The sequence below is a fragment of the Sus scrofa genome, chromosome 10 (genome assembly GCF_000003025.6).
Source record: "Sus scrofa isolate TJ Tabasco breed Duroc chromosome 10, Sscrofa11.1, whole genome shotgun sequence".
In the NCBI taxonomy this organism is placed as follows: domain Eukaryota; kingdom Metazoa; phylum Chordata; class Mammalia; order Artiodactyla; family Suidae; genus Sus; species Sus scrofa.
Genome location: NC_010452.4, coordinates 53,129,537 through 53,152,252, shown reverse-complemented (window position 1 = coordinate 53,152,252; position 22,716 = coordinate 53,129,537). Strand labels below are relative to the sequence as shown.

The window sequence follows — 22,716 nt, the reverse complement described above, 5'->3', positions numbered from 1 at the left end:
TGGGTTTCTTGTAGGCAGCATAAAGTCTTGAGTTACTTTTTTCACTGTTGTAATCTCTGCCTTTTAATGAAGGTGTTTAGGTAATTTACATATAAAGTGATTGTTGGTATGATTGTATTTAAATCTGTCATTTGCTGATCCTTTTAAATTTGCCCATCATGTTCATCTTCTTATTTCTTTTTCTCATTGAGTATTTTTTATGATTCCGTTTTGGCTGATTAGTAATAACTTTTTTGTATTTTATTAGTTTCTTTAGGATTTATATATCTTTAACTTGTCAGAGTCTGCCTTCAAGTGATACGCAATTTCATGTGTTATATCTAAGAACCTTGCGACTACAGATTTTGATTCCTACCCTTTCAGCTTTGGGCCTAAGTTTTGTCATATTTAATAACATTTTTTATGTATCTTATAAACCTTTCAATTGTTATTATTTTTGCTCCAGATCATCAATTATCTTATAAAGGGACTAAAATAAGTTAAAACTCTTTTATATTTATCCATGTAATTACTGTTTCTAGTGCTCTTAATTACTTTGTGTACATTCACATTTCTTGTTTTGTTTTTCCCCTGCCTAAAAGACAGCTTTTAGCATTTACTGCAGTGTTAACTACTGGTGATTAGTTCTTTCAGCTTTTTAATCTGAAAAGCAGTTGTTTTGCCTGTGTTTTTGAAAGATGTTTTAGCTTGCTATAGAATTCTCAGGGTAATAATAGTTTGTTTCTTTAGTCCGTTGAAGATTTTACTCTTCTGTTTTATAGCTTGTATGTTTTTCTTGAGAAATCTGTTTTCACCTTTATCTTTGTTTCTTAGCACATGGGCTTTTTTTTTTCCTTCTTCTTCTTTTTTTTTTTTGAAAACCTCCACTTGCTTTTATCACTTGTTCTTTTAATTGTTGGTGTTTAGTGATAAGCCATATGATTAGGATGTGCATTCATGGAGTATTCTTCATGTGTATTGTACTTGGGGTTAGGTGATCTGTAGGTTTATAGTTTTCAGCAAATTATTTCTTCAAAGTATTTTTTCCCCTGCTATTATTTTTAGGTCCATCTAGCCTTTCTCCCACCTCCTTTTTTTGGGTACTCCAGTGACATGTAAATTAGGCTGCTGAATGTTGTCTCACTGCTCTTTGACCCCCCCCCCCAATGCCGAGGCGGGGGGAGTCTTCTTTCTGTGCTTCTTGTTTGATAGTTTCTGTGCTATATTATAAGAATTGGGGTAGTAAAAAATTTGTGACTCTTATGAGAGACTTGAATATTTAACCAACATTATTCTGTTCCATCATGTTGGTGGAAGGCACAGCTATTGGTTGTTTTCCTTCTTGAACTCTTTCTCCTAAACATGGAATACTGAGCCTTGTAGAATAAAACCTAAGGCAACTTATACCTTTAAAATAATAACTGCTATTTCTTTTGTTAGCTATGGTTGTCTTTGATATTGAGTCTAAAATGTTTTGTTTTTCTGTCTCTCCCCCCCCCCCTTTTTATGGCCACACCCATGTGTATGGAACTTCCCAGGCTAGGTGTTGAATCAGAGCTGCACCTGCTGGCCTACACACTTGGGTATCCTTAACCCATGGAGTGAGGCCAGGGATCAAACCTGAATCCTCTTTGATGCTAGTCGGGTTTATAACCTACCGAACCACAAAGGGAATTCCCTCACTGTTTTGTTAAATGGGAGTTTGTTTTGTCTTGAAATTTATTTTGGAACTTTTGTTCTTATTTGTGGGTTATAGTTATTACAATAATAATTAGTTATTAATGACGTAATAATGTTCCTTGTTTGTTTTTTGGATGTGCCCATGCCATGTGGATGTTCCTAGGCTAGGGATCAAACCCATGTCATAGCAGCAACCTGAACTGCTGCAGTGACAACACCAGATCCTTAACACACTGCATCACAAGAGAAATCCTGTCTCTTATATTTTTGATGATGAAAATCTGTTCTTGGCTGTGAGATGTTTTGAGATGGGAGCAGCACCAGGGGGGCAAGTAGCAGAAAAATAGTAGTAAAAAGTATTTGGTTTTCAAAACATTTGTAGTTTTCTCTTAGTCCTTTTTTGAACACTGGTTTGCTAAAATGATTGCTAAAAATTTGCTAACAAACCTGATTTTTACCATCGCTTTCTCACTTTTCAAGTTTATCTGATTTTTGTATTGAGTGGTTGTTATATATGGGAAGTTTTAATTTTGCAGATTTTCATATTTTTGCATTTGTATTACATCAGAGATTTCAGATAGGTGTACTAAAAATAATTACTTATTTGTTCAACAGAAATTTAGGGCTTACTTATATTCCAGGCACCAGTTCAATAATAGGAATAAAACCCCCTGACCCTGCAGACCATACAAACTTATCATTTCAAAGTATGTTGATTAATTTACAATATGCATCACACTTTGTTATTATTTGCACACACCTCATATTAAAATGATTATTAAAAACTGGAAACTTTTAAAATCAGTCTTCATCTTGCTTTTTTTCCCTAACATAACTAAATATAGGGGATAATTGAGGATAATCTTAGGGTATAATTTGCTTTTAATTTTTAGAAATCTTAACTGCAAAATGTAACTGTTTTACTCAACTTAATACTTGGAAGAGATGATTTCTATTTCAAGGCTTTTAGTCTTTCCCTTTTGAAAAGCAGCCTTTACCTCAGTTTTAAAAATTCTTGCTCTAACCTGCGCTAGATCCTCATGATCTTGTGGATATAGTCCTCTAATAAAATTGTAGTTCTTTCTCTCCAGTTGTTGCCTTCCTATGCTGAACATAGGAAGCTGACTTTAATTTCATACCTGGGAAGTAGTATGTTCTTCTTGAAAATGTCAATGCTTGAAAAAGAAGTTTCTTCTTTGTTGCTTACTATGTGTCACTGAACAAATAACCGCTAATGTGTACTTTTGCTAATTGCTGTAATTTGATGCTCAAACAGCCATACTATAAATTACCTACATTTAAAAAAAATTTATACTAGACTTATAAATTGTTCTTACATGTTTTTTAGGTAGACTAACTTATAACTGAAACTTTCGTATGTTTATCTTACAAGTCCAATAATAATTATTATTAATGTGCCATCTTTTTCCCCCATAGCCAAAATGTAATCAGTTCTTTTTCCTTTTACTTCTTTTCTCACTCAAAATGTTAGACTTATACAAGCACTAGCAGCAACTCTATACCTGGATCTTTGAAGCGCTTGGAAGACACTTCAGCACGATTTACAAATGCAAATTTCCAGGAAGTTTCTGCGCACACAACTAGTGCAAAAGATGTTTCAGAGGCTAGAGGGTCAGAGGGCAAAGGGAAGAAATCTTCAGCACACAGCTCAGGTCAAAGGGGAAGAAAGCCTGGTGGAAGAAATCCAGGAACGGCTGTGTCAGCAGCTAGTCCTTTCCAGCAAGGTATTAATTACCATGTTTTAGTTAAAGTATTTGTTCTTGCAATGATCAGTAGTAGTTAAATTTTGTAAAATAATTTATTTTTTACTTAAAACTAATGAATAATTGGAGACTATTTTTTTGGCTGCTGTAGTAAGATTAGTTCAAAGACTTCTTAAAATGTTTCTGGGACCTTTGCTTTCTTTTTGTGTTATGTCCTGTGCTTCCAAAGTTATAACTGTAATTTTTTTAATGTTTAAATAGATATGGAATAAAGTTTAAGTTTGGGGAGAAAAACAATAAAAGCTGGAGTTTTCCTTTCCTTTCTGCTCAATAGAAAAGTTATTATTTTATAAACTGTTTTTAATTTATCTTTCCCACTTAAACAGTAGAATTATTAATGTGTATACTTTTAGTAAGTGAACAGTACTGAATAATTTTTAGGGGAGCCAAATAGTTCTCAGTAAATAATAGTTTTTGATTATTAAGGCATTTATTATAAGGCTTGAAGTTTAAAGTAGAATTTTGCTCAGCCTACGTGTCTTTTGGTAATTATGGCTGCTGTATGTATAGGATGCCCAGTTAATTTTGAATTTTAGTTAATCAACAAATTTTTTTCTTTTTCTTTTTCTGTCTTTTTTTTTTTTTTTTTTAATTTTAGGGCCACACCTGCAGCATATAGAAATTCCCAGGCTAAGGGTAGAATTGGAGCTACAGCTGCTGGCTTACATCACAGCCACAGCATTGTGGGATCTGAGCCATGTCTGCAACCTATACCACAGCTCACAGCAGTGCTGGACCCTTAACCCACTGAGCAAGGCCAGGGATCAAACCTGCAACCTCACAGATACTAGTTGAATTTGTTTACACTGAATGACGGGAACTCCCAACAAATTATTATATGTCCTGTGCATTTATTTGGGACATACTTATACTGAAAAATAATTTGTTGTTTAACTAAAATTCAAAAATTAACTAGGCTTGTTGTGTTTTCTATGGCAACTCTTTTGTGGAGAATAGAATACTTCAGCTAAACTTGAGAATATATTAGCCCAGTGTTCTAGTTTTTTTGCTTTGTTTAATTTTTAATGTGAACAGAAATATTTTGAGAAATGTAAATGTTAAAATTGTTGGAGACACTCATGTTACTAAAGCATAGAATAAATGTCTCCCCTTTTCACTCTCTCTTCCCCTCCCCATTCCTTAGGAATAAATGAGGGAAAAACTTGTCTTTTTCTATACTCTCCTCAAGCTTTTGCTGATAATAAAAGTTATATCCCAAATGTACCAAGATATAATTTGAATATGTAGAGAGATTGCTTAGTGTGCTAATCTCTCACTAAAATCTATATTCATATATTTTAAAATTAGGTTATTGGGGGCTTGAAGATTTTCAAGTCCTAGTTTTTTTTTCTTTTTTCTTTGCCTTATATCACAAAAACATTAGACAAATTAAAAAGAAATAAAATTTGTTGTTTTATTTTTAATAAATTTACATTATATTATTTTTATGCTACCTTGGAAAATAATAAAACTATTTTTTCATGTAACTTCATTCACACCTTGAATGCAATTGGCAGAATTCAGTCAGCTCTTCTCAAGACCTTGTTTTGTATTGTTAAAGCTGCATTTTAGAGTTTTCAACCTTGTCTTTGAAATACTAATCCATTTAGAAAAGAAATCTCTCATTTTCTTAACAACATTGGAGAGTCTTTCCCTGCCTCTGTTAAGATATGAGAATGTGCTATGTTTTCATATCTGAGATAATTTTTAAGTTTTAAAAGTTGAAATTTAAAGGTAGGGCATATAGGGTAATTTTTTAAATTGCAGGTAGTATGTGACTTTTGGAAAATACACATTTAAAATATTGCTTATAAATGTTCTAAAGTATTTGCTACGCTGTAGTGAGCTTTTAAAGTTTAACACCAGCTGTAAAAACAAAAATGTGAAGAAAAAAAGACAGATGGTGACAGATCAGAATGGATAATAAAGAACTTCTTTATAGCTGCTAATTAAGTGGCGAACTGCAGTTATCCTTAAATGATTGATGTAATGTAAATGGCTTCTTAATAGGTATTTTTCTGTATAGACACGACCTAAAATACTCACATAGGTACACATAAGTTGATTTTTTCATAAGCCATTTTAGAAGTGCTTATAATTTAAAAACCAAAACTTTTAGACATTAGTTAAAAAGAAATTACATCTTGTGTATAAAAAAAAAACTTTGTAAATATTTAGGTGGATTTATGTATGACTGCTTATGAATATGCTCTGCAATAAAATTTAACACTTAGCTTAAAATTGCCTTTGCACTGCCAACAGAACAGTTTTGATATTTTGTTTCTAAGTACATTAGTTAAAACATGATTTAGTTTAGTTTTATGAAATACAATAGATATGTGGTCAAAACTGAATCTAATAAACACTTACTACTTTGGCAAGTGTGGCAAGAGGGTTTGATGAAGTGGGATGGTGCACCAAACTGTTGTTTCATGTCAGCCATATTATTTTTTTTTAACAGGTAAATAAGAACCTTGAAGTTCTTATATCTCATAATGACATGGTGGGCTACTAGTATTCTTTAACTAAAGAGTGGGGCGATAGTAAGAAATTGTTAAAGAAAGATTCCTATGATTTTACTTTCATGAGAAAAATAGCAGAATGTAAGTGGCTTGTCTTTATGTAGCTCCATGGGAAGTGAATTGGGAGAATGTGAGTCATATCGATCAGGCTCATGTAATCATTATTGTTTTATCAAATTCATGTTTTGGTGGGGTAGATATAACTGAGTGATGACACTCACCAACATTATCTTAAAGTTAAAACTCAGAACTTAATGACCTAACCAACATCTTTAGGTTTTTATTATATGTTGGGAACATATTTGATCCTGTCTTTAATAATTGGGGGAAAAAAAAAAAAAGAAGAAGAAGTTCCCCAGGCCATTTAGCGTTCAATCATAGTCTTTTTGAAGTCTCCTTGAGACTTTGCTGTTCTTTAGTACTTCCTCAAGCATACACAAGGCATTTGAGGGAGAATTGAGAGATGCCGCATGGCAAAAGGTAGGTTAAACAAAGCATATCTTATATCTTGGTAATTGTATACATGATAGCTAGTAATTATATTCAGTTTAATAATTATAAATGACAAGTACTTTTTAAAGATAATTTTATAGGTGAACTTGATTTTCAGTATTAACCTTTCAAAAATCTAGCTTTTTAGGTTTTTTTAACCCTCTTTTTTGATTATTATATAATTTCTATTACTCGTGGGAACTTTTGCATCCAATTTTTTCTTTTCCAACCCCCCCCCTTTTTTTTTTCCACTACAGGCAGTTTTTCAGGAACTCCAGGCAGTGTAAAATCATCTTCGGGAAGTTCAGTGCAGTCTCCCCAGGATTACTTGAGCTTTACAGACTCAGATCTGCGTAATGACAGTTATACTCACTCCCAACAGTCATCATCAACCAAAGATGTACATAAAGGAGAGTCTGGAAGCCAGGAAGGGGGGGTAAATAGTTTTAGTTCCATAATTGGTCTCCCTTCAACCTCAGCTGTTATTTCACAGCCTAAAAGCTTTGAAAATTCACCTGGAGATTTGGGTAATTCCAGCCTTCCCACAGCAGGATATAAACGGGCTCAAACTTCTGGCATAGAAGAAGAAACTGTAAAAGAAAAGAAAAGAAAAGGAAATAAGCAAAGTAAGCATGGGCCTGGTAGACCCAAAGGAAACAAAAATCAAGAGAATGTTTCTCATCTCTCAGTTTCTTCTGCTTCACCAACGTCATCTGTAGCATCAGCTGCAGGAAGTGTAACCAGCTCTAGTCTTCAGAAATCCCCCACGCCGCTCAGGAATGGGAGTGTGCAGAGTCTTAGCGTGGGCTCCTCTCCGCTTGGTTCAGGTAGGCTCAGACCCTTGTTTTCTCATTTCCTCCCACCACCACCCTTCTTTCACCTTAAAAAATAAACTTAGTGTCAACTGTCATTAGGATAATACTGTGGGTTGCTAAGTGACATTAAATTATCTTAATGAAAAGTGTTATGATCTTAGGAAGACAATTTGATGTTTGGAAAAGATGTTTGGCACTGATCCAGTTTTATGTAACTAAATATAGACTGAATAGTTTATTTGTTACTCATTTCTTATGAACACCTAGAATTAATTTCCCTTTTTTGTTTTTGCTTTCCTTGCATAGTATTTTAAAAATCAACTCAGAATTCACATTTAAGATGTTAGAGTTTTTGCACTGTTTTATGATTTGTTTTCAGGCTTCCTGAATCTCTAAACTTTAGTTAGTCTTCATTTTCTCAACAATCCTCACAAATTCTACTTGAATTAACTCCATCTGGAATATTTTTCAGTCAGTGATAAATCATTTAAATTTTTTTTTCTTTTATGGCTGAATCTGTGGCATATGGAAGTTCCTGGGCTAGGCGTTGAATCAGAGCCACGGCTTGCAGCCTATACCACAGCCACATCAACACCGGATCCAAGCTGCATCTGCGACCTACACCGCAGCTTACCACAGCGCCATATCCTTAACTCACTGAACAAGGCCAGGGATCAAACCCTCATCCTCATGGATACTAGTCGTATTCTTAACCTGCTAAGCTACAGTGGGAACTCCTAAATGATTTAAATTTATGGACTTTAAGAATCACATTTTATTTCGGAAGATAAATCTGAAATGATTTATATCATTTTTGTTTTCAACTGTGTTTACCAGTTTGTTTTTTACCATTATCTTTACTATAAATGAAATTTATATTCACAACATTGGGATGCTTCTTTAGCTTGTACTTTGTATTATGGATATTATTTTCAGTTTTTAAAATTTTAAAAGATGTGTATTTTTAGACAAATTTAACAGTATACATATTAGCTAATGTCAGCATTAATCTTTCAAATATTATCTTCAATTTGAGGTACATATTTTAAATGTGTTGTTTATAAATCTTACGCATGTTTTGATTTTGGATTTCTGATTATAGAAATGATGAAATTTTGGCTAAAATAAACTGTTACAGATTTCATCAGTTTTGTTAGTTGATAGAGAGGATACATAGCAAATGGTATGGAAAAATAATAAATAGAATTTAAATTAAGAATGTTCATGTATATTTTATAATTACAGAATTTTGGATTGTTTTTGTAGTTGCGCAGACATTAATTTTAGTAAGGAAACATAAGAAAGACCATTATATGTGAGAAAAAGTATGTGTAAAGGTCAGATGTGAAAAATAGTAACTATTAACTACCATTTGTTTTGTGCTGGTGTCTATTAAGAGCTTTGATTTATTATCTCTATATTTATTATATTATTTAATCTTCAGAACAGTTTTATGAAGTAAGGGCTATTTATGCCTGTATTTCATAGATGAGGCGTAGGAGTTGCTGTTGTGGCTCAACGGTAATGAACATGGCTAGTATCCCTGAGGATGTGGGTTCAATCCCTGGCCTCCATCAGTGGGTTAAGGGTCTGACGTTGCCATGAGCTGAGGTCTAGGTTGCACATGCAGGCTTGGATCCCATGCTGCTGCGGCGCTGGTGTAGACTGGCAGCTACAGATCCAATTTGACCCTTAGCCTGAGAACTTCCATATGCCATTGGTGCGGCCCTAAAAAGACAAAACAAAAAAAAAAAACCCAAAAGTGAGACTTAGGTAAAATAAGTAGCCCAAGATCACATAGCCTGGTACTTCTTTCTCTTCTTATATCTCGTAACTAGCTTCAGTGGTTATGGTAGACCTCTGACAGGTTTTTTTGAGAAATGAGTAGAGTTTCTATGGAAGAATTGTTTCATCAGGAGCATTAAGGATGCTTTAGAGCAGGTTTCCTCAGTCTTGGCTCTGTTGACATTCTGGTTGGGATAATTCTCTGTTGTGCATTGCTGTCCTGTGCCTTGTAGGATGTTTATCAGGATCTGCAGACTCTACTCACTAGATGCCAATAGCACCAGGGATTTCCCCCACCCATGGTGACAGTCAGAAGATGTTCAGATTTGGCAGTGGGGTTACAAAATTGCCCTTGGTTGAGAAACTGTTTTAGAGAGAAAAAATAATAAATTGGTGTGAGAAACATGTCCTTTGAAAAGCTTTTAATATATAGCTTGCACACTCGAATATATATTTTAATTTACGTAATACGTTTCTTTCGAGACTAGAAGAGCTTAGCAGTTGCCATAGAGCCCAGTTACAAAAAGTAAATTTACACAAATTTCTTCAGAAAAAAATTTGATTCATATTTATTTTTAGCAAGAGACATAAAAATTAGCTGAATAATATCTGAGAAAATTAGGCCTAAGTTTTGCTCTTGTGAAGAGATCCTCACCAGTTTCCTATCTCTAGGTAACCTGAGAATCGCTGAATTTTAGAAAATGCATTTGGACACCGTTTGAAACACATATCCTCAAATTAATGAATTTAAAATATTGATTTACATTCTTGAAAAGATTTTCCTATCTGTTACTGATTTAGGGAAATTTTAGGCATAGGCTATAGTGTTCTTTACACAATGATTACTTTGAGAAGGCAATGTTTGTAGTGTATCTGTGGCAGAAAAATGTAAGTTTGTATCCCTTTTATCTGACCATTAGGTAAACAAAATTTAGGGAGAAATTCTCATAAATACTATTTGACAAAAATAAATGACTTAAATTTAGATTTGTCAGGATTTTTTTTCTTAAACTTGTGTTTTAAATTCACTCTGAAGATTATATACATCTTGTTAAAGCTATAATTCCATTTTAAGCTATACAATGGAATAAGATTTATCGTTTAAAACTTTGAGGTAATATATTTAATCTTTCACTTTTTTTTTTTTTTTTTTTTTTTTGGTCTTTTTAGGGCCACACCCCACAAGATGTGGAGGTTCCCAGGCTAGGGGTATAATTGAAGCTGTAGCTGCTGGCCTATGCCACAGCCACAGCAATGCCAGATCCAGGCTGCATCTGTGACCTACACCACAGCTCACATCAACGCTGGGTCCTTAACCCACTGAGTGAGGCCAGGGATCAAACCTGCATCCTCATGGATCCTAGTTGGGTTCGTTCACCATTGTGCCATGACGGGAACTCAGGTTTTTTTGTTTGTTTATTTTAATTTTAATTTTTTTTAGAGCACTATCTTATTGATAAACTTATTACTAAAAAGTCTATTCTTAACTTAGAAGAAACTGGCTAAATGCCTTGAATATTTAGTAGTTAATTATTTAGTAGTTAATTATGCCTTCTTATCATAAATTAATAATTGATAATTACGGTTGAAACTTAGCATGGGCTACACACTGTCTTAAGTACTTGACAAGCATCAATTATTATTACTCATAGAAGAAGAAACAGAGACAGGATTCTCGAAACTCTTAAGTGGCGGAGCTATGCATTTTCCTTGATTCCAGAGACACTTATAATTTAAAGGATATTTGCTGATGAGGGTCTAAAACCACACTAGTGTACTGTTGGTCACACTTTAAGATCAATGAGAGAATTTGAACCAATAATTTAACTTGCAACACTTGTGCCTCCTACTAGTATGAAAATGTTAGTCTTTCCTTTGAACTAAATTTAGATTGAGAAGTCATTTAGTAATTGTAAAAGCAGAAAACTCTCTCATATAAATAACTAGGAAGGAGAAAATGTATTCTGTGTACTACATTATCAAAAGTTGATTTTCATGATGCCTCTTAAAAAGATTCATGTGCAAGTAACAACGCAGCTGATCTTGTAAGTCCCAGCTATAACATGTACTGTAATCATAGCTCCAGTAGGTTAGGGGCCATGTTTGTCATGTTCAGCACTGTCTCCTCACTGCCAGCACAGTGCTCTGAACATAATAAATGCTAACATTAAAAGAAGAAGGAATGAATCCTATTAGTAATCACTGAGAATGTATTGTGTGTTTAGTAGTATCCTGTGTGATTTTGTACTTGTCTTCTAAGTGTTTTTCCCAGGTTGCAATTGAAATTATGTACTGTAGAGCTTTTCATGTAGTATTACAGGCCACTTTAGGATATATAATTAGTTGGAAAAGACCAAGGAGAAGATGAAATTTGAATTGTACTTTGGAGAAGGCAGGAAAAGAAGGCCAACATTATTATCAGAAAAGAAAGTAAAGGTACATTTGAAAGATAAACTTCATAGAAACAGGAAGCTTGTGTTTGCGAGATAGTTAGACGTAACGTTGGTTATATAGGGTAGGATGGATTTATGGAGAGTTCGCAGGCTGAAGAAATCAGACTGGTCTTTCTCCTAGAATTAGCATCCTGGACTTAATTCTAGCAAATTACTATTAAAAGAATTTTATTAACATAAAAAATAATATTGCTTCCACAAGCTTATAGTACTGATAATATTTTGTATTTGAGAGCACCTAACAGTTTCTAAAAGAACTTTTTTTTTTTTTTTTTTTTTTTTTTTTTTTGTCTTTTTGCCATTTCTTGGGCCGCTCCTGCGGCATATGGAGGTTCCCAGGCTAGGGGTCGAATCGGAGCTGTAGCTGCCAGCCTACGCCAGAGCCACAGCAACGCGGGATCCGAGCCGCGTCTGCAACCTACACCACAGTTCATGGCAACACCAGATCGTTAACCCACTGAGCAAGGGCAGGGATCGAACCTGCAACCTCACGGTTCCTAGTCGGATTCGTTAACCACTGCGCCATGGTGGGAACTCCTGACATACTGTTTTATAGTGACTGGTACAAAAGGTTTTAAGTGGCTACTTAAGGTTACATATTTTGAATTATATTATTGAACTTTTGATTGAATTCTTTCCTACATAAATACTTTTGAGATCTTTACAAGTAAGCATCTGGTCTTTTGAGATGCTGAAAATTAGGACATTGAAAATTTTGCAAGAGTCAACATGCCATTTTGTCCTTTTCCATTTTCCTGTTTATCACAACCACATTAGGAGAGTTTATGCTTTACTATACTGCAAGTTAGCATATTTTTTTTTCAAAAATCAACATCTTGTTATTTTCTCTGAAAAAAGAAGTCTGGTATTTATTAAATGATAAGGAGTTACTGGTTTATCATTAATTTCTTTTCTTTGGGCTTGCTCTGTTTTTTTCAAAGTATATGGTCTTCTGGTGTTTTTTTTTTGGTTCGTTTTTTTGTTAATGTCTTAGTCTCTAGTTCTTTAATGGAATGCTGCCATACCTTTATCAGTTAAGATACCTGAAATCTATTTCAGTGATGGAATGCTTTAGTGGCAATAAATGGTACAAAAGGAGATTCTGGAAAGGCACTCCTTTGGTTGTGATACTATGAACTTTATCTTAAATTCTTAAAGATTTCACAAAGACAAGTACTGATCATCTCAATAGAAGTTTCTTCTGGCTTCTATGACAATATGAAAGTTACGAAAGTTTAACTTGAGCCTGTGTAGCTATGAAAGGGATCTTGTTAAATATATTCTTTTTTTTTTGGGGGGGGGTGTTTGTTTTTTTTTGCCTTTCCTAGGGCTGCACCCGTGGCATATGAAGGTTCCCAGGCTAAGGGTCCAATCGGAGCTGTAGCCACTGGCCTGCGCCAGAGCCACAGCAACGCCGGATCTGAGCCGCGTCTGCAACCTACACCACAGCTCATGGTAACACTGGATCCTTAACCCACTGAGCAAGGCCAGGGATCGATCCTGCAACCTCATAGTTTCTAGTCAGATTCATTAACCACTGCACCACAACGGGAACTCCCAATATATCCCATTTTATGTAATGTCTACTTATGATGATAAAGTGAAACTGAGAAGTACCTTTCTGGTAAAATGTTTTAATTAGAAATAGACTGATCCTGGGAGTTCCTGTCATGGCTCAGCAGAAACGAATCTGACTAGGATCCATGAGGGCGAAGGTTCGAAACCAGCCCTCCCTCAGTGGGTTAAGGATCTGGCATTACCGTAGTTGTGGTGTAGGTCACAGACACAGCTCAGATCTGGCATTGCTGTGGCTGTGGTGTAGGCCGGTGGCTGTGGCTCTGATTCGACCCCTAGCCTGGGAACCTCCATATGATGCTAGTGTGGCCCTAAAAAGAAAAAAAAAGAAAGAAGAAGAGAAGAAATAGACTGATTCTGTAAACAAATAAGGGAATCATAAAGATAAAATACTAATCCCTTAAACTCCCAAGAGTAGAGTTACTAATAGAGTCCTGTAGACCAAGGCGCAGATACAATTAGTAAACATATATCACATTTATTTTAATTACTCAAGTTCATAATTTTATATACATTGATTATATTGGGTTATAAAGGTTATTGGATGCTGCTAAGACCAGGATATACTTTGGAATTTGCTTTCTTAGAAAATCCCCTGATTTTGTTTTTTGTCTTTGAGGATCAGAACAGTTGCTGGCAGTATATCATGGCTATCTTTCTATAAAAGTACTAGTACTTTCTATAAAAGGCCAGAATAGCCATATTCTGAGTTTTTTCCCCCATTGAGAAAATCATTCTGCATGAGTGTCCCTTGATTATTTTTCAGCACCTTTCCAAACAGCTACTGTTTCTCTGTAATGTAACTTGTCAATCTCTTTAACTCCTTTCTTAAATCTCACCTGTATCGCATTTGTTAATGAAGCATTAAAGTGACAAAGTCTTCTTCACCTCATTTTGGAGGGTCATCTGGAAAGGACATACACTAACCTGGCCTAAGTGTTTGATTTTTTAAACACTATCTAATGTCAGATTCTTTTAACTTTGCAGTGATAAAAAAGTGAGTGCTTGTCTTGCTCCACCTCGCTTTGTCTTTCTTCTTAATTTCCAGTTATTTGGAGTGGGCCCATGATTAAACTTGATTTCAGAGGTGTATGTGTGAATGATGGTTGCCTGGGAAGCTTATTGTATGTATGGTTCCCGAGGTCCCATTTTTGGTTAAGTAATGTCCAGAGGATTCCCAGATATCCCTTCTTAAAAAAAAAAGTGGCCAGTAATGTTAATCACAAGGGAATACCAGTTGTTTCCAAGATGAACAGGCAAGGTCTTTGGAGTCATAGCCTTAGTCCTGGTTTCATCAATTAGTTTTTCCTTTGGAGTGTCATATAGAAATTTATTTCCCATTTTCTGAGCAGATTTTGCTTTTGGCAGTGTTTTATGCCTCATGTCACCCTCTGCTTGTTCCCCTCATTTGGGTGGAATAAAAGAATAAGAGTAATGGCTTATTCATTCATTGTCATCATCAAAAATGAAAGGTATAAGAAAGTAAGCTGAGTGTAGTTTAATGAGTTTTATACTGTTATATGAGTCATAATCGATTTCTGCTCAGATGTAAATTAAATAATTTTCATACTTAAACTGTAACTTCTAATTGAGCACAGCATTCAGATGTTTTTGACATACTGTTCTCATCTGGTGAATTATATACAACATACAAGTTTTATCACATTGCCTTCCTCATAGTGGTGAATCTATTTATTCCTAGACACTTGTTACACAGATTTATTTGTAAGCCCTATGTCTTTTCCTCATTCTTTGCACACACATGGTTGCCCACACATTTCCACACTATCCCATTAAGATTTGTGAGGATTCTGTCATGTTTGGTCCTCCCATCCCTCACTTCCCAAACTGGCTTATAATTTCTGTTCCTGCAATTCTGTTTGCTCTTCTCAGCTAGACTTTTAGGTAAATGTTTTCCTGTTTTTCTGGCCTGTTTCTTTTCTACTCTTGAGTCACTGGCAACTTCTTTGCTGATTTCCTTTCTCTTCCTTCCCAACAGAAATTTCCATGCAGTATCGGCATGATGGAGCTTGTCCAACAACTAGTAAGTTGTCAAACTGGTTGGTAACCCAGGCTTTTTGACTCTTGCTCTAGTGCTTTTTCTTATATGATACCACCTCTGAACCTTTATTTTAATTTTCTAAAATGCAGTGGATTCTTAGTTGAATAGATTTCTTCTCTTACAAAGATAGTAACTTGCTGCTTTGTCCAGGGTTCATGCATATTATAGTCAAATTGTGACCAAATTTTGATGATTGCTGGCCTTTTAATATGGTGCTTTCATTGCAGAATTGTGACTTCTGTTCCCCAATGAAGTAATATTTTCAATATTTTGGTTTTCATTAATCAATGTTAATATTTGTTGGCATTAGATAGCTTTTTTGCTTAGACTTCTACATATGCTGAGACTTTATACTAAAGTCTAGGAAATGAAAACAATCAGGTGATAAAATGAGGTTTTTCATTTATAATAAATGTTAAGTATGACTGAAGGTGGATCTGTCTATATACCATTGCCTCTTATAGATACTGATTTCGACAAGGAAGATATTATATAGGTAGACTACTAAACCTCTTTTTTAAAGTAGCTTTACCTATATATTTATTACTAAGGAAATTTGTCATCATTATGACAGTATATCTGACATATTTAAATTTAGTAGGTAATAATATTGGCAAATGAAATGCAATTTCTAGAAATTTATACCATGTAAAAAGTGAGCCAAGCTTGCAGTTTTAATGATTTAAGCAATGATGCATGATGGACTTATTGAGATTTTATTATACTAATTCAGTATATGTATTTCTTTTGTGTGTTTGAGAATGATCTTAACCTAAAGTCCTTTTTTCCTTACTTAAAAGCTTTCTCAGAGTTGCTGAATGCAATACACAATGGTAAGTTTTATTAGAATCTTCTCTAGTCGTTCATTCATTACAAAGATTGCCTTTTATAGAGAATTCCAATTGAAAGCTTGCATGTTCTATTGATGAGGTGAAATCTAGCTCTGAGTCAATTTTTCAACAGCTTAGTGATAACTTTTTGTAGATTCCCTATACAAAGATAATAAGTCAATAGAGTTCATCAGTTTGGCTTTTATTGTCTCTTTGTAAGTCAAAATGGTGAAAGTGTTGTTGTAACTTCATGAAATTTTTTTCTGTTTTTGCAAATAGTTTATTCTAGTTCTTTTGAGCTTTTTCTTACCAGGGCAGTTAGTGATTGGTACCTACATCAGGAATTTGCTGTTTTTTCCTCAGCTGGGAATGTGAATTTTATTTTTAGGATTGAAAAATAATAATATATAGAATAGTTTTATTATCTACCTCTCTGTTCCATTTAGTGAATAAACATAAGACTGCCTTTTAGATTATGGCTAATTTGGGACCAGGTTTTTACAAGGGACTTGCATCTTCTACAGGGGCGGGTTCTGAAATTAGGATATAAGGCAAATTCTATCATTTTTTAACTTTAAGATGTAATTATAATGGAAGTTATTTTGGCAAAAATGTTTGAGAGTTTCTTCAGTTCCAAGGATCTTTCTTTAATTCCTTGATGTTCAAAAAAACTCTTGAATCTAGTGTCATCTTTGTTGACTTTCCTTTTTAGTCATTAACTGACATACCTCTTATTTATTCATGACTGTTTATATGATCCCAAGCAGTTTTCCCAACACATTTTCATTAACTTAATGAAATCTTGCATATTTCGTTAATGTAGTTTAATTTGCAGTCAATTTGCATTGTGTTTGGATTATATTGTCAGATGTTTACAAATCTATAGCCAGCAAGAAACTAATGGCATGATGAGCAGGCATAGATGCTGTGTTGATTTGAAGGCAGGGGTGGTTGGAATGGGAAGCCCACAATGAGCATTTTATTAATGAGTACATTTTTTTAAACTCTTGTGTCCCTGTGTAACCTGGAAAAGTTTTAGAACACATACTCTAAATAACAAGGAACTCTTGAAGTTAGGTACCCAGAGGAAAAGGGATTAGAAGCATTCTTAAGGATAAACCAAACATGTTCCCATTATTTGATAGGAAAGTATAAAACTGACCATTGTTTTCAGTTTGCATAGGTAGATTTAGACTTGCTCTTTAATTTTGGAATATTCGAATTTGGAGGCATACTGAAGTTTGAAAAGCGTATACTTGGGAAAGTTGATACTCTGGGAAGCCACATAAATCCTTTGCCATTATTAACTGACAAAGTACTGGATCCTGTTAATTTTATGGGACAATTGTCATGTTTCTATTCATGAACGAATGAAATTAAGGTCATGGTATTAATATAATGAACACAGGTTGTCTTTTTTTTTTTTTTTTTTTTGGTCTTTTGTCTTTATAGGGCCGCACCCATGGCATATGGGGTTCCCGGGCTAGGGGTCTAATCAGAGCTACAGCTGCCGGCCTACACCAGAGCCACAGCAATGCCAGATCCAAGTGCATCTGCGACCTACACCACAGCTCACAGCAACGCCGGATCCTTAACCTACTGAGCGAGGCCAGGGATTGAACCCACAACCTCAGGGTTCCTAATCCGGTTCGTTTTCACTGCACCATAATGGGAACTCCAGCTCAGGTTATCTTTAAAATCTTTGCTTTTACAAGATTGTGTTTGAGAGAAAACTCTATGTAGTAGTGTAGTTAGATAACTTCGGTATTCCTAGTCACGTAATATAGAGAAACAATAAATAATGGATTTACATACCCCGTCCTTCTTTCCTTCCTTCCTGCCTGCCTGCCTTCCTCCCTACCCTCCTCCTTCCCTCCCTCCCTTCCTTCCTTTTTAGGGCTGCTCCCATGGCATATGGAAGTACCCAGGTTAGGGGTTAAATCAGAGCTATGGCTGCTGGCCTACACCACAGCCACAGCAGTGTGGGATCCGAGCCCTGTCTGTGACCTACACCACAGCTCTCGGCAATGCCAGATCCCCAACACACTGGGTGAGGCCAGGGATTGAATCTGCATCCTCATGGATACCAGTCAGATTGTTTGCGCTGTGTGGCAACATGAACTCCCTTCCTTTCTTCTTACTTGTCTTATAACTGCAAGTTTGTATCTTTTGATCTCCATCACCCATTCCACCCCTTTCACTGATGGACATTTAGGTTGTTTCCATGTCTTGGTTATTAAAAATAATGCTGCAGTGAACATGAAGGTACATACATCTTTTTGGATTTGTGTTTTCATCTTCTTCGGATAAATATCCATAAGTGGATCCATGTGGGTAGGGTTTTTTGTTTTCTGTTTTAAGGAATCTCCATTCAGTTTTCCAGAGTGGCTGCACCAGTTTACATTCCCACCAGCAAGGGTTCCTTTTTCTCCACACTGTCACCAATACTTAATACTCCTTTTGGCTGTGCCCATGGCATGTGATAGTTCCTGGGCCAGGGACTGAACCGAACCATAGCAGTAACAGCACTGGATCTTTAACCAGCTGAGACACCAGGGAACTTCAGTACTTACTTCTTGTGTTTCGTTGTTGTTATTTGTTTTGTTTGTTTGTTCTTGGCCATGTCTCTGACATATGGGTGTTGGTGGCCAGGGATGGAACCCACCCCATAGCAGCAACCTGAACTGCTACAGTGATAACACTGAATCCTTATCCTGATACACCACAAGAGCACCTCTATTTCTTGTGTTTTTGATAATAGCCATTCTGGCCCATGTGAGGTGACACTCACTGGATTTTGATTTCCATTTCCCTGATGATTAATGATGTTGAGAATCTTTTCATATGTTTGTTGACAATCTGTGTATCTTTTTGGAAAAATGTCTGTTGAGAGCCGATGCCCATTTTTTACTTATATTTTTTTTCTCCCTCCTGAATTGTAGGAGTTCTTTATGTATTTTGGATATTTACTCCTTATCAGATATAATTGACCCTTGAACAGTTGAAACAGCTGGGAGTTAGGGATGCTGACCCCTGAGCAGTTTTTAAGTTCAGCACTGCTATCTCTGCCTCTGAAACAAAGGAACTGACAAATGGTTCACCCAAAGCAGGAAGCAGAAGCAGTTTAGATTGACTTAAGACTCAAACGTCCCTGGTTTATTTGAGTCCACATATTATGATCTCTAAGTGAATACAGACTTTTCCCCCACTTAAAGATCTGTAAAATGAAAATACAGGAATATATTTATTGAGAAAAAATCCACCTATCAATATACCTGTGCAGTTCAAACCCATGTTTTTCAAGGGTCATTCCTATAATTTGCAAATATTTTCTCCCTTTTGATAGGTTGCCTTTTCATTTTATTGATGCTTTCCTTTTCTGTGTGGTAGCTTTTTAGTTTGATGTACTTCCACTTATTTTATTTTTGGTATTAAATCCAAAAAATCTTCACCAGGACCGTGTCAAGGGTCTTATTGCTTGTGTTTTCTTCTAAGAGTTTTATGGTTTCATGTCTTACATTAAAGTCTTTAATCCATTTTGAGTTGATTTTTGTGTATACTGTAAGACAGTGGTTCAGTTTCATCCTTTTGCCTATGGCCAATTTTCACATTACCATTCATTGCAGAGACTGTCCTTTTCCATGTATATTCTTGGCTCTTTTGTCATAAATTGACCACATATGCTTGGGTTTATTTCTGAGGTCTCTGTTCTGTTCCATTGATCTGTGTGTCTGTTTTTTTTTTATGCTAATACCTTACTGTTTTGACTACAGTAGCTTTGTAATATGGTTGAAATCAGGGAGCATGATGCTAGCTTTATTGTTCTTTCTCATGATTGGTTTGGCTCTTTGGGGTCTTTGGTGGTTCCATACAAATTTTAAGATTACTTCTTTCTATTTCTATGAAAAATGCCTTTGGAATCTTGATATGGATTACAATGAATCTGTAGCTTACTTTGGGTAGGATGGACATTTTAACAATGTTAATTCTTCAAATCCATGAACACAGACTATCTTTCTATTGTTTGAGCCTTCAGTTTCTTTTTTCAGTGTCTAGTAGTTTTTAGTATAGAAGTCTTTCACCTCCTTGGCTAAAATTATTCCTGTGTGTTTTTCTTGTTCTTTTTGATACAGTTATTAATAGGATTGTTTAATTAATTTCTTTTTCTGATAGTTTGTTATTAGTATATAGAAATGCAACAGATTTTTGTGTATCTATTTTGTATCCTACAACTTTACTGAATGTATTAGTTTTAACATTTTTTTGTGTATTCTTTAGAGTTTTCTATATATAATGTCATGTCATCTATAGATAGTGACAGTTTCACTTCTTCCCTTACAATTTGATGTCTTTTATTTTTGTTTTTTTTGCCTATTTGCTCTGGACTTATATCTTCTGTTGCAAAGACAAATTGGCACCTGGTGACATGATATTAGGCTATGAGGGGTTGAAGGAGAGTTGCATGGGCTTAGTTAAAAAAATCCATGTTTGTGTTTTCTCTTTGTTTAAGTGTCCTTTTTTTTTTTATATTTTTTTTGCTTTTTAGGGCAGTACCCATGGCATATGGAAGTTACCAGGCTAGGGGTTGAATCAGAGCTATAGCTGCTGGGCCTATGCCACAGCCACAGTGACTCTGGATCGGAGCTGTGTCTGCAACCTACACCACAACTGACAACAACACCAGATCCTTAACGCACTGAGTGAGGCCAGGGATAGAACCCACATCCTCATGGATACAGTTTGGGTTTCTTAACTGCTGGGCCACAAAGGAAACTCCCTGAAGTGTCTCTTTTTTTTTGTCTTTTTGCCTTTTCTAGGGCCACTCCTGCGGCATATGGAGGTTCCCAGGCTAGGGGTCTAATCAGAGCTGTAGCTGCCAGCCTATGCCAGAGCCACGGCAGCACGGGATCTGAGCCACGTCTGCAGCCTACAACCTACACCACAGCTCATGGCAATGCCGGATCGTTAACCCCCTGAGCGAGGCCAGGGATGGATCCCGCAACCTCATGGTTCCTAGTCGATTCGTTATCCACTGCAGCATGACGGGAACTCCAAGTGTCCTTTTTTAAAAAACGGTGTAAAATACACATAACATAAAATTTACCATTTAATTTTTACTTAAAAAATTTTTTATAATAATTTTTATTTTTTCCATTATAGTTGGTTTACATTGTTCTTTCGGTTTCTACTGTACAGCAAAGTGACCCAGTCACTCACACACACACACACACACACACACACGTGTATATATACATACATTCTTTTTCTCACATTATTGTCCATCATGTTCCATCGTAAGTGACTAGACATAGTTCCCTGTGCTATACACTAGGATCTCAGGAGTTCTTATCGTGGCCCAGTAGCAACGAACCTGACTAGTCCATAACGTTGTGGGTTTGATCCCTGGCCTTGCTCAGTAAGTTAAGGATCCAGTGCTGCCTTGAGCTATGGCATAGGTTACAGACGTGTCTCAGATCCTGCGTGGCTGTGTCTGTGGCATAGGCTGGCAGCTGTAGCTCCAATTTGACCCCAACCCTGGGAAGCTGCATATGCCACAGGTACGGCCCTAAAAAAATTTTTTTTAATTAAAAAATAAAGTTTTTTTTTTAAACAAAATTTACCATTTTAACCATAAAATTAAGCATACAGTTCAGTAGTGTTAAACATATTCACATTGTTTTACAACCAATCTCCAGAATTTTGTTATTAAATAACAGCTCTCCATTTTTCCCTCCCCTTAGTCCCTCGCAAACATCATTTTAATTTGATTATATGAATTTAACTACTTTAGCTGCCTCATATGAGTAGAATCATACAGTGTTTGTCCTTTTTTGACTGGCTTATTTCACTTAGCATGTTGTCAAGCTTCATCCATGTTATATAGCGTGTGTCGGAATTTTCTTCCCTTTTTTTTTTTTTTTTTTTTTTGTCTTTTTGCTATTTCTTGGGCCGCTCCCTCGGCATATGGAGGTTCCCAGGCTAGGGATCGAATCGGAGCTGTAGCCACCGGCCTACGCCAGAGCCACAGCAACGTGGGATCCGAGCCGCGTCTGCAGCCTACACCACAGCTCATGGCAACGCCGGATCGTTAACCCACTGAGCAAGGGCAGGGACCGAACCCGCAACCTCATGGTTCCTAGTCGGATTCGTTAACCACTGCGCCACGATGGGAACTCCGGAATTTTCTTCCTTTTTAAGGCTGAAAATATCAATATTGTAGTGTATGTATGTATCTATCACATCTTATCCATTTATCTGTTAAGGGACAATTGGAATGTTTTCACCTTTTGGCTGTTATGAATAAGCAACTCTGAACATGGGATGTTCAAATATCTTTTTGAATCTCCGTTTTATCCAGAAGCACAATTGCGGGATCATATATGGTAGTTCTATTTTTAATTGAGGTATAGTTGATTATTACATTAGTTTCAGGTGTACAACATGGTGATTCAAAAATTTTAGAAATTATACTCCACTTAAAGTTATTGTACATTATTGCCTGTATTCCCTGTGCTGTCCCATAGGTCCTTGTAGCTTATTTATTTTATACATTGTTAGGTTTTTAATGTTTGAGGAAGTATTATATTGTTTTCCATAGTGGTTGCACCATTTTACATTCCCACCAAGAGTGTACCAGGGTTCCAGTTTCTCAATATCGTTACCAGCAATTATTTTTTGCCTTGTTTTTTGTTTTTTGCTTTTTTAGGGCTGTACCTGCAGCATATAGAAGTTCCCAGGC

At 35.7% G+C, this 22,716-nt stretch overlaps 1 protein-coding gene across 29 annotated transcripts in view; it reads left to right on the top strand.

Moving 5' to 3' along the window:
* Positions 1 to 22,716, top strand: part of MLLT10 (myeloid/lymphoid or mixed-lineage leukemia; translocated to, 10) — a 243,296-nt gene that overhangs the window by 163,099 nt on the left and 57,481 nt on the right. For 21 of the 29 annotated variants that reach the window (XR_002336389.1, XR_002336388.1, XR_002336387.1 and 18 more), the window contains 4 exons: positions 3,152 to 3,404; positions 6,715 to 7,284; positions 15,085 to 15,129; positions 15,948 to 15,980. Coding sequence is in view for 26 of the 29 variants with exons in the window: in XM_021064928.1 (XP_020920587.1) it covers positions 3,152 to 3,404; positions 6,715 to 7,284; positions 15,085 to 15,129; positions 15,948 to 15,980 (901 nt within the window). In the remaining 3 variants the exon portion in view is untranslated. The remainder of the gene's footprint in view (positions 1 to 3,151; positions 3,405 to 6,714; positions 7,285 to 15,084; positions 15,130 to 15,947; positions 15,981 to 22,716) is intronic. The other 8 variants (XM_021064945.1, XM_021064944.1, XM_021064927.1 and 5 more) reach the window with 3 other exon arrangements.